The sequence below is a fragment of the Blennius ocellaris genome, assembly GCF_963422515.1.
Source record: "Blennius ocellaris genome assembly, chromosome: 11".
Classification (NCBI taxonomy): Eukaryota; Metazoa; Chordata; class Actinopteri; order Blenniiformes; family Blenniidae; genus Blennius; species Blennius ocellaris.
This window is the reverse complement of record NC_137660.1, coordinates 22,309,916-22,322,563: the sequence shown is the minus strand read 5'-3', so window position 1 is coordinate 22,322,563 and position 12,648 is coordinate 22,309,916. Positions and strand designations below refer to the sequence as shown.

At 40.0% G+C, this 12,648-nt stretch overlaps 1 protein-coding gene across 1 annotated transcript; it reads left to right on the top strand.

Moving 5' to 3' along the window:
• The first annotated feature begins 2,089 nt into the window (after positions 1–2,089).
• Positions 2,090–12,085, top strand: map1lc3b (microtubule-associated protein 1 light chain 3 beta). Its single transcript, XM_080504910.1, has 4 exons — positions 2,090–2,309; positions 7,048–7,103; positions 9,676–9,782; positions 10,161–12,085. The coding sequence occupies exons 1-4, from the start codon at positions 2,270–2,272 to the stop codon at positions 10,330–10,332; spliced, it is 375 nt and encodes a 124-aa protein (XP_080361036.1). The 5' UTR covers positions 2,090–2,269; the 3' UTR covers positions 10,333–12,085.
• Positions 12,086–12,648: the final 563 nt, after the last annotated feature.

Here is a 12,648-nt window from a genome sequence, read left to right as displayed (position 1 = left end):
CGTATGTTTGGAAAGCACAAGAGTTCTTTCCAATGATATTTATAGTTTGTTGTTACTTTGAAAACCCTTCTATATATGTTCCCGAGAAGATAGGTAAAGGTTCAGAGTGTTCCCAGTTGTGTGAGAGCCAAAATATGGCATACATCATGGTAGCCTGTTTCCATGGCAAGCAAAATAAATCTTGACAAAAAAAAGTACTTATTTTTGTCGAAACACATGTGCAAAGTTTCATTGAAATCTGCAGACCTCAACTTTCCACCCCATAGCTGATTTTCTCCATCACAGCAGCTCTTAAGAAGTCTGATATACCGCACTGTAATACATGAGACAAAATATAAATGGTGTTCCAGCTCTGTAATGGAGGAAATCATCCTCACACACTTTGAAAACCTGTGCCTGAGCTAAAATAAACACAGTTATGTTGATTCCAGGCAGTGGCTGTAAATACAGCTTGCAGGTCACTGTGTCCTGGTTTCTTAAACTAACACATGAACTGTGTTCAGAAACCTGAATAAAACTGTCAAGTCACGTCAACCACAGGAACTGATGGGACATTTTAGTCATGTTTCATTATCTTTAGAAGAAATACAAAGAAAAAACTTGAGATTTGTAATCCAAACGTAACCAGATTAGATTTACATCTCTACTGTTGCACAAACAGATTCACCAGAATTCATAATGAGTCTTCTCACATTTGCTTGAATACTCTCTGTTGTTTGGGGACAGTGCAGTGTTGCTGTGATTCACACTGCAGCCTCACAATAATCCAGATTGTAATCCCTGGTTACTTCATCTCTGTTCCCCAAACAAAACCAATGTGCTCGTTGGTTAATTAGATCCTGGTGAGAATGTCAGTGTGCAGCGGATTGTGAATTTTCCTGTAGTTCATAATGTCCACTGATTATTTTTTTCCCTGATAAACATTCATAAAATTGCTGCAGGTTGAAATAGCAAAGTCAAATCTGATCTCTTCAAATGAGACTGTTAAACCTTCAGCCAAGGTTTAATGTAACATAAAATTATCTTCATCCAGAAATGTTTTTATCGTGTTTGTCTTCGGTCTGTTTACATTGTGACTCACTTTTGTTTTCAGAATCAGAAATACTTGATTAATTAATGAATTATTAATATTCATGTATGTGGAAAAGTACAGGAAACTGATTACTGTGAATATACAGTCTGCATGATGGTTTGAATAATGTGCTTACTGCAGGAATGTTATATTATATTGATTGTGAAAATGATCCGTAAGCCGTTTCCAGATGTGAGTGTTGCTGACTGCAGGCTGCGTGTGTTGCAGGGGACACTGCTGCTGCTGCACATGCAAGGTCCTGCTGCTGTGAGACTCAGGTAGTGTTTCACCTGGTAATCGACACACTTCCTGTCTCACCTGGACATCAAATCACTTCCTGTTTCACCTGGTAATCGACACACCTGGTAATCGACAATAGTGCTACTGCAGAAGCACTGCTGTCTCATGAATTGAATATATCTGCTTCAAATCAAGGTTGGCTTGGAGGCCTGTCTGAGTTCAGTTTGCAAGTTTTGGCTGCATGTACCAATGCACGTGCACACTGTATTATTAGGATCACAATTTGCAGGTGAGGAATCTTCGTTTGAGGAGTATAAATGTAAAAACATAAATACATATACTATAAAACAGACTATAATGTATAAACTATAATTCTCTGTTGACATACTTAATGTGGTGAAACTTAGCAAAATGGCCAGTTTGGTCATAAAGGTTAGAAACTCCTGGTATGGTTGGATCTATGACTTTTGACGACAAGATGGTGCAGTAAAGGCGAGAAGCACTGCTGTTGAGAAAAACTCGTGGACTCGTGCCATTTGTAAAGCAGTGATAACGAAATACTGCGTTAAAGTTTTCCTTTTTGTTTAGTGTTCCCTTTTACTTATTTGGGTTTTTTTTTCCGTGTCATTTCGTCTCTTAAAAAAAGATACATATTATTTATTTTTTTCCCCTCCGTGTTATTTACGTACCCAGGCGACGTGATGACGTCAGCAGGTCAGCTGACCGGTTTGTTTTGCTGGCTCGAGCTCGTCCAGATAAAAACAGAGGGAGGAAGCGACGACGTCAGTGAACTGCTGCTGCTCCGTCACTGTTGTTGTTAACGGCACTGCTTTAACTAGCTACTCTTTTATAAACAGTTTGTACTTTTTATTTATTTATTTTTTAATACCTTTTGATCCTGATAACTGACTCTACCTCCGTGTTCACTCGCTGCCAGCTGGCTGACTTTGACGCAACATGCCGACAGAAAAAACCTTCAAACAAAGAAGGACCTTCGGTGAGTCCCTGCGCTGCTTGTTGTTTATGAACATTTCTTACACTCGTACCCTTCGGGTTTAATACATAAAGACAGTCTTTCACTCTCATCGATTCGACGTCAATATGTACATGTGGGGTGAACAGTTTGTCATTCTCCCAGCAGCGAGTATTAGTGTTTAGTTCCGAGCTCTATGTGTGTCAGAGGATTTATCCCAACGCCAAAAAAAAAAAAAAAAACCCGTCCTGGAGCCTGTGCTGGTTTCGGCCTTTCGAAGAAGGCCAGACGGTGTAAACAGAATTGTGAAGAGAGGATAAAACAGGCTCACGGTGGCTCCTGCATGCAGGCCTGACTCGGTCTTCAGTGTTTACTTGTGTCGGAGCTGTGGGAGAAAAACAAAGTGGTGTCGAAATGCAGGGCAGACAGAAAAGGAGAGCTGCAGGATTGGGGGATGGGACACCGTGTGGAGGAGGGGGGGACAACATAGGACCTCAACATGTTAAGTTTGCTCTCGTTTCTTAGCTTTCTCTTTGTTTGCTGCAAAGAACAGCCTCGATGCAAGGCCCTTTCAAAACGAATGACAATGTTTTGTTTTTATTTCAATTACTTCTTTTTTTTCTTTACTCTTTATTCCCTACAAAAACTATCAAGTGTGTTGTGTGTCCTTTTGTTAAAGTCACGATTGCTTGATTTGTCATGCAAATCTTCGTAGAATACAAGTCATTCTCTCCATGGGGTTAATGTAACATGGATGTATAGACACACAACACTGTACGCACATGGAATGGTCATGAAGTCTGATTCACAAATACTTTAATCAGCAGAAACTACACAATTTTAGCTCAAACCTTCTCAGCATGTGCATGTTTAATATTAGGAAAACTTTACCAAATCAGGTTTACTTCCAATTAGATGAGAGCTTTTTATTTAGGATCAAGTGTAAAATTTTATTTTGTTGAGATTGGAGTAGAGTGGAGATGTTTAAACACATGTAGTTGTTGTTTAACATCTGGAGTTAACGCTGTTAGTCTTTGGGGAAATGTACTGTTTGTAGTTTGGCTTTATGAAGGGATCAAACCCAAATGGCATCCTTAACAGAAGCATGATAATCTTGGAAATTTATTTTCCCATTTTCTTTTTTATTTCTTTTGTTATTATGCAAGTCACATCCTTTATGAGGCTTGGTTTTCACGATGCTTTCCCAAACCCAGAACACTAAAGAGAAATCCCTTCGTTGGTTTAGTTTCACATTTTGATTGTCACTTCATGTTTTTAAACAAGACGGTATAAAACGTTTGGTGTTGTGGCATTAAAGTCACATAAACTCATTTGGATGATGTCCTTGGTTGTTTTCATCTTACAAATTTCCACAGACAACAGGTCATTCTCTCTGCCCTCAACGTAGCTTGAAAAATAATGTAAATAATCTAAACAAATGAAGCTGCCATATGGTCTTGTTCAGAAATGATCATATTAATTGTGTCACTGTGATAATTAATTCAAAAATGCACTGTGCATAGTTTGTTTTCACAAGGGACTCAAACTGCACGGTTCATAGAGGGATGAACACCCCCCCTCTTAGACCCTGGAAATGTATTTCCCAGTATGACTAAAAGTAACTGACTCCAGCGTCACGTTATTGGTCCACATTTACACAACCAGAACACGTGAGGGCCTGTCTGCACAGGAAGACACTGTATCACATGTGTGTATGTTTTTTTTTTTTTTTTTTTTAAGATTGTGAACATTAGATTGCCATACATAATATATGTTGGGGCTTTTTTGTCCATTAACACAGAAGCATTGACTGCAAAGCTAGTTCAGCTTCTTGTGTGAATGTACAGCATGCACAGTGTACTCGAGACAGTTTGTATAGTTTTGTTTTTTTTAAAGGATTGTGTTCATCAACTGGTAGATTTGATGTGGGTTTTTTTTTTTTTCTGTGTGTCATGTATGTACTTTATTGTCTTGGCACACATGAATTTTACTGCATTGGGACTTGGCTTGACTGACTCACTCAAGTTTTTGGTGGAAAATACAAAGCAGAGCTCACTTGCACATGCAGTTTGTCATGCAATGAGTCAGGAAACCAGAAGGAATCTTCCAGAATGATTCCCATTTCATGACAGAACAGAAAAAACCAAAAAAAAACCCAGAGGTTATTCAGTTCAACTGCTTCCCATTTTGTGATCTATTTTTTTTAGGTTGATTCAAAACGGATGACTCATGGGCTTTTTGTCACTCAATCATCATAACCACACACACACACACCTTCCCTTTTCGCAGAATAAAATCATGGAATTCACATGTGATTTCTCATCTGAGCAAACATTTTTTATTGGCAGGTCACAAGATTGAATACCAGGGATCAAATCTCTTCAGTTGACCCTGACAGCAGACACAAACAAGTGATCGCCAGCCTCGAATTAAACAGCCGTCTAATTTATGATGGACTTGCTCAGCTTTTGTTCAAACTTCACCTATCGGGGCGACTGATGAGAATCTTCACAGACTACTCGTTATCATTCAATTCAAGACTGAACCAGTTTTGTCAGATGCTGTCAGTTCAAAGTGCCAAAGGTTTAACCTGTCTTCATGTATTTTGGCCCACTTTCCTTATAGTTGAAGGTGAGAAGGACCTGTTTGTGTTATCACATTGAAGGGAAAAGCTATATTTATCTTTGCTGCAGATCTTTATATTGGATAATTTCATAGTCGTTTGACCTGTAATATATCAGAAATGTGGGGACAATGAACCTAAACTGTCAAGTTACAATCAATTAGTGTTGAGCTTATTGTAACTTTCAATCTAAAGAATATAAAATAAAATAAAGCTCAAAGTGATGTATTAGTTCAACTGTGCCTTTCTCTAAATGAGACATTAAAAGTCTTATTTTCTGTTTTGATTTCCACAGATTAATTATACAATATGGTCGAATCGGGACATCACAGTTTGCCTGGCCATTAAGAACAAGTCCCCCAATTAAATTACAAATACTAGTTTATGCCACAAATCCACAAAAGGGTACACCGATTCAAATATGCTTATATGGTTAATTGAGGCTTCAGACCTCAAAAGTTGTCAAGAAAATCTTAAATTTAGTCTAAACTAATGAAAACAAGCTCAAAGTTTCAGTCTGTGTAAGTTTTATACCTTTTTCAATTCCTAAAGTTTGTCAGGTTTTCCGATTTTGTAAATAGTGTCATTTTGAACATTGAAACAAATTAAAACAAAGCACTGCAGCCCTCCATCGTATACCCTAAATAACTAAATATATAATAATAGTAGCATGAAAAGACAAGTGTCTGCTAGTTTTAGTGGTTGTAACAGTCCAGGCCTGATGTTGACAACAATGGTTTGTATCTGAGAACGCGTTTGATTTGAAAAGGAGCGTATTACAATTTTTACTGGACAATCGGCTAATCTCCATTGGAACAAAGTTTAGACATCACGAGTGGATTTTGGAAAGCCCATTGGGTTTTTACTCTACGAAGCAATTAGTGAAATTGTTCCTTGATGTTTTTGTGACGGTCCTATAGAAATGAAGACTGTATTCATCTCGTGTTTGTGGTCAAATGTTCACATCTTCCAAACCTGTTGAGCCACATGCCAGGTGAACAAACACACAGTGTGATAACCAAATACACTACCAAGACGATTGATTTGGAACAGAGGCTCCTTCTATTTTGTCGACCACAAAAACGGAATCAAATAACATTGACATCAGTTTCAGTTATTGGGCTGTATTGAACACTTTTAAGCTCTTACAATTATTTCATGGAGTTTTAAGAGGGTTTTTTTGTTTGTTTCTCCTCGTTTGTCCTCTCTACAGCCATGTCAAGCCAATGTTTGATTCCGTTTTTCTATATTTCTGACTTCATAATGAAAGTGTTTAACCAACAAAACTGACTGCTACTGCTCACTAAAACCTTCAAAGGTGCAGAATCTTCTCCTGGACTCCTTCATGTTGGTCCTGCAGATCCAAGGGTTAAATCAAGAGCATCGATTTATATTCGCACTCTTAAAATTAACATTAAAAAAATCTCTTTGGAGAAGATTTTAAAAAAACTGCCTGTAGCTCCTGCGTCTGTATGCTGGTGGCGGTGTAATGTTTTGTTTTTCTCAGATCAGATATTGAAGAGAGGATTTTCCTATAAGGCAGTCTCAGGGCTTCCAGTTCAATAAAATGTTGTGAATCGTTGCTCTAATTCAGGGATCAACCTTTATCATCAAACTTTCCAGCGCATAAAATTTTGTATCGAACTTTTAGAATTAAGATAACACAGCTCATAAAGTTTTCTGTAGTTTCACTTTCTGTATCAACAGTTGATCCGACTTGACTCGTCACTGAATGAACGAGCAGGAGAAACCGGTTCATCTCTGGATCACGTTCTCATCCGTTTTGTCCAAAATCTCAACCTTCAACATAAAAAGATGAATCGTTTGATAATCAGAATGTCTGCCTTTTGGTATTATGAAGGAGTGGCGACATCTACAATATGTGAATTTAGTGCATCTGTGAGTTTTTGTTCCTCTGTCAAGTTTGGTAATACAAGATGGATCTGGCTCGCTGGGAAGTAGATTCACACAGTCCACCTTTTTCAGAAGATTGATGTTGTCGATTGTCCCTGAATTGTTTTGAGTTTCCAAAATTCATCTGTCGTTCTACTCAAGTGAGCAGTGTCTGTTTTACCTCTTTTATCTAACTTGTGTCTAAACACCTGCTTCTTGCCTCTCTCTTTCGTTTCTTCCCCGCAGAGCAACGGGTAGAAGATGTCCGATTGATCCGAGAGCAGCACCCCAACAAGATACCGGTGAGTCAAAAGTACACGATTGAAAGTAACTTCTGACTGAGTGTGTCAGAGTACAAAGTGCAAAATGGCGTGCTGGAGCACCAGACGACTTCCTGCAGCAGAAAATAAATACCGCATGCTTCCTGGTGGTACTGAGTCACATTTATAGAGTGTGATTGGCTGTGATGTGCTGCTTCTTTCATTTTGCCTCTGTCTAGTTCAGTTGCATTCAGGTGGGTTGGAAATGAAAAATAGGGGAAAGAAATAGAAATAGAATTTTAAATAAACATTCTCATTGTTGCTTCTTCATCTGACATAGTTTGGTGTATTTTTTTAAATATCTTTTGAAAAAGAAAATGGGGGGATGTCTTTTTAGGTGATATGAAAACAACGTGAATATTAAAGCCAATTGTTGTTTAGAAGATTGGAGCATTTCCTCAACATGTCATTATAGCACTATGGAAATATCAAATTAGAGATATTCTATTATATTTGTATTGATTGCATAACGGAGATGTGCGCAATTTCAAACAAGTTAAAAAGAACAAAAACGTTTTGCTTCCCAACACTTCTTTGTTTGCAGTCCTAATAGTTTTACTTCATATGCTTCTTTTCTGTGGGTTTGCCCTTTGCTAATAAGCAACTGGCTTACCGTTGCCTAGCAACTACTGAGAAAACAAAGGCACACCTCATGTTTCACCTGCTCGGTTTTATCATTTGGAGGTAGTGTATCGGCACGGCTCGCCAGCTGCCACGCCGCATGAGGCTTCATCTCATCTGCAGTGTGTGTGTGTGTGTGTGTGTGTGTGTGTGTGTGTTTCCTGCCCCCCCCCCGGGGGGCTTTAAACTGCTGCGTAAGTGTTGAGGCCAGAGGCAGATGCTCCATGTCACTGTAATGTAACTCCATCCAGACAGACCGAAGGCGGATGTACAGTAGCTCTGCTTCACGGAGCCTTTTCTCAACACTTACAGAAGCACTGTTGTTTAGAAAAGGAGGGCGATGTCAACAAATCCTGAAAAATATCAACTCATCCGAATGTAATCAAACGACGTGTCCCTGTACTCACTGTGGATTATTAAAAAAGTGTTAAAATTCCTGATTTTGTCTCAAATGGGACAAGAAATTTAATGTGTGGTACAGTGACAGTTTTTTTCCGGATACGCGGTGGACGATGGATGGATGGATGGATGGATGGATGGATGGATGGGTTATACTGTAATAATGATAGCTGGTCATTAAATTACTGTTGGTTTTTGGTGTCCTTTCGTGAAAATCTATGCAAGTTCTGCTCAGCCAACTGCTTGTTTTTTTTTTTCTTTCTTCTTTGTTTAGATGTTTACTCTCCTTAACAGTCAACAATAATTTTTCATCTTAAATCTGTTGATTGTTGTCACTCACTTATGAAAACAGCTCTTCTGCAGTCTTCAGGATGGGGCCTGTGACGTTCAGCATCAGTGGTCAAGAGCAGCCCTCAAACGGCCGTAGAGGCCTTAAAGAGGGTTGCATTAACTGGAGCAGCTGACTCAAAGAAATGAGGCTCATCAGTGACCGCCAGTGTTTGAAACAAAGAGCCTCTTTAGGAGAACCTCTAGTTGGTGGAGAAGGCAGCAAAGGAAGCGTTCCTCCTTTACACTGTGATTTTCTGATAGGAACATTTTATATCCTAATAAAAACTATCAAGTCATTTCCTACAATAAAAGATTATGCTACACTATGGTTTCAGTTGCGGTTTTGACATAGAAGTCAGAAATCATGCAGCTTAAATACCACGATTATAGATGAAATGGTTGATTTATGTGTTATTTTCTGGTTGTTTGCGTTGAGCTGCAGCTTTTCCTCCTTTGTTCTGTTGTGTTCCGCACGAGGACAAAGGCTGCCCACACTTGCTCCTCTGGACCCGTGACTGTTGCTGTTACCCTCAGCATCTTCACTGTCTTTGTTCGGCCATCGTCGTTCACTGACGTCTGCCGAATGTGGTTAAAACAAGCAAGCGAACATGAAGGGCGAGCGCACGCTGACGGACGTTGATGGCTTGTGATCGATTTGCAGCTGAAGTTAAAAGCAGCTGTGGATCATAAGTGCGTGGTTTATTGTCTGAACAGTTATTGAATGAATCAATATGAGTATGAGTCTCTTAGAGAGCCATAGTGTCAATTAATTATTCATCTCGATATTTATTTGATAATGAACTATACAATTATTTCTAAAGTAGTCATGTTAGTTATATAGGTCAGTGATCCTGTTTTTTTATTTGCATTTGCTCAACTTTATGATGAGTTTGAAGCTGCGAGAAACAGTTTCCACATAAAAAAAAATGCATTCACTCATAAAAAAAAAAACCACAGGTGCTTATTCCATCATTTTAAATAGTCTCCATTGCATTTATGAAATATTCAGTTGAATTCAGAGTCATGCCACAAGGACAATCATCTGATATGTGCAACTGACATTGCCTTTTTTTTTTTTTCGTCACCTCGCTATTGATCATGGACTCTGGTTTCACCTGTCAGAACGCCGGGTTCAGAAACGCAGCATCAGTGGAGCGATGAAACCAAAGATTGTGACTAACGTCGCAGTGTCTGTGTCCTGCAGGTGATCATTGAGAGATATAAAGGAGAAAAACAGCTCCCCATCCTGGATAAGACCAAGTTCCTGGTGCCCGACCACGTCAACATGAGCGAACTCATCAAGATCATCAGGTAGTGTGCCCCCCAAAAAATTTTTTCCCCTCACATAATCGCCTTCTCCTTTCTTTTTCATATCATCCACTCTGCTTGTAGAGTCTTATTTCAGTTCCCACTGGAGTCAGATCAGTAATGTAATCCAACTCAGCTTTAATGCTTAACAGCCAGCTAATTCTGTTATATCACTTCACATTAACCCATTGTTATTCTGTGTGCCTGTCTCTTTAAGGGGCTCAAAGATGACTATTCTACATGGCCGTTTCATTTCTTTTTTTTCTTCTTCCACCGGATTTTCATACACAAAATATCCATCAGAATGTGCACTATGACTTTGTTTTTTTTAACATAGTCATATTCACTGACCCCTATGCACGTCTCCTCTTCCCTCACAAGGAGGCGCCTCCAGCTCAACTCCAACCAGGCCTTCTTCCTTCTGGTCAACGGCCACAGCATGGTGTCCGTGTCTGCCGCCATCTCTGAGGTGTATGAGCGGGAGCGCGACCAGGACGGGTTCCTCTACATGGTGTACGCCTCCCAGGAGACCTTCGGCTCGGCCGCCCAGTGAACGGGCCCGCCACCCCCCCCCCCCCCCCCCCCCCCCCCCCCCCCCCCGCTCTTCCTCCATCTGGCCCCCACAGCGATCGGACAATTGTAGTTTTTAGCCTCCGCCCTGCTAATGTCTCCTGCCACACACCTTTTAGTCTTAACTGTACAAGTTAAACAGAACACAGTCAAAATTTGGCCTTTTGTCAGCTCGGAGTAGTTCAGGTTGTCTTGTTACAGCAGCGAGGCTGTTTGTGTCGTAGCATTTGACCGCGGAGTCGATCAGAAGAGCGGAGTTTAGGTCGCGATCCGAACACAGCTCAGGCCGGTAGAGTCTCTCAGTGTGTCGCTTCCATGTCGTTGCTCTCTGGTTAAACCCCGCCCACTGTCGTTTTCAGTGTTGTGGTCTCCCCCGGCTGCGTTTGCATTCATGTATATAAACACGTCAGGTAGTTACAGAGATTGTTACACAGAAAGGTGGCGAGGCTCCACCGTATATATAGAGAACAAGAGTTCCCGGGTTGTTAAACAGAGGGCTTTTATTAGCATTTTTTCTATTCTTTTTTTTTCTTTTAATGAAGTCGAGACGATCCCCAATGAGCGCATCGCTGCTGTGTGTCTCGTCACATTCCCCTCATGGTCCTCTTCATGGCTTCTTTCTCCCTCCCTGCCTTGCAGCCCGAAGCGTTTTCACTGTAATAAACAACAAGAAAAGATGTAAGGAGACTGCTTTGCTAATAAATGGATGATTGTAGTTTGCATCAAGGAAAAAGAAGGCCTTGGTAAAGATACAGATAAAGACTTTGAATATGAAAAAAGAGATGAGAGTGTAGCCAAGTTGATTTTGGACACACTAAAAAGGCGCTGTGTGAACTGATTGCATGTGTGTGTGTAAGGACGATGGTGTTTGTGTAACTGTAGATATGAGGACAGGGAGAGGCTTGCAAGTCACCATCGTCCTTGTTGAGTTTTTTTTTTTTTTTTTTTCTAAACTGAGTTTTTCTGGAGTTGATTAAAAGAGTGATAGAGTGCAGGTTGAAGAGGAATTTCCCTGAGCTGTCCGGATGGATCAGCCTCAACCGGTCTGAGACACCTGCCCCATCTTTTCTTTAGTTTTATTTAAGGGCTCCACTCTTAAATGACTTTACCTGACTCGTCACATCCTCTGTGCCGTCGTTGTTTATCTTCCTCCTTCACCATCTTCTCCACATATCGAGATTTAGCTGCTCTATATCGCAGTATTTTATCATTTTTGTTTCCTTTTTATTTAATGTGATTTTTACGCCATTGTACAACACGTCTCGACTCTTTGGCTGTCTGCAGGATGTAAAGGTGACTTTTTCTTTGTTTTGATCGGAGCAGTTGACTGCGTGTGACAGAGGGGTGGAGCTTTTGTTTAATTTGCCATTGACTTCTCGGCCTGCCCCTCTGTTCCACCCACACTTGGCAATATCACACAGCCCACCTTTATGTATTTATGTTGGTATTTTGTAAACAATAAAAGGAGAGAAAATGTGCAGGAAAAAGTCTACACTCTTTATTCCTACTCCTTTTTAGCGGTTGAGAAAAATAATACCACAACTATCCACTGTATAACACTATATACAGTATTCTGATACAATTATACATTGCTTTATGTACATTGTGGACACACACATATGCAAGTAGATATACCTCAGAGTTAAGTAGAATAGAAATCCATGATTTCCCGGAGTTGTATTAGCATCTCACAAATACCCGCCGGTTAACCAACTTCCTCTTCTAAATCCTTCTTTCATAAATACGATTTATAAATCTCTTTACACTGATTGAAGTTTCTACTTTGTCTCATTTCCTCTTCCATAAATCCACTCGGCAGACTGACGGGCACTTTGTCATCCTCCTCTCAGATCGTAGCCACTTTCTCTTTCCATTAACATGTTCAGTAAGATTTTCTCTCTTTGTAGATAACCCAATGTCTTCAATCTGACCAAATTCATGGATTTGAAGGTGTTTTGATTTGAGAAATAATAGTTTTCTATGGTCTCCTTATTGCTCCTTACTGTGTTCTGCTCTACATATTGGCTGCTTTCATAGTCATTTCCCCAAAACCTGAACATGTTAAGAATGATGAGCAGTACATAGGTTTGGTTTAAAACTTTGTGGATGTGAGTCTGAGATCACTAAGTGTGTGAAAAGAGTGTTTGGTAAGCGTTGTGATGGTGGGAGGGACTGACAAGCGAGTGAAATCCAGGCAGAAGAGACAAGTAACTGATCTCTTAATCGCACCCACACCCATCTGCAGTCATTCAAGACTGATGTTTGTAGTCTGGCTCCCACCCTCTAATCCTCAAATCAA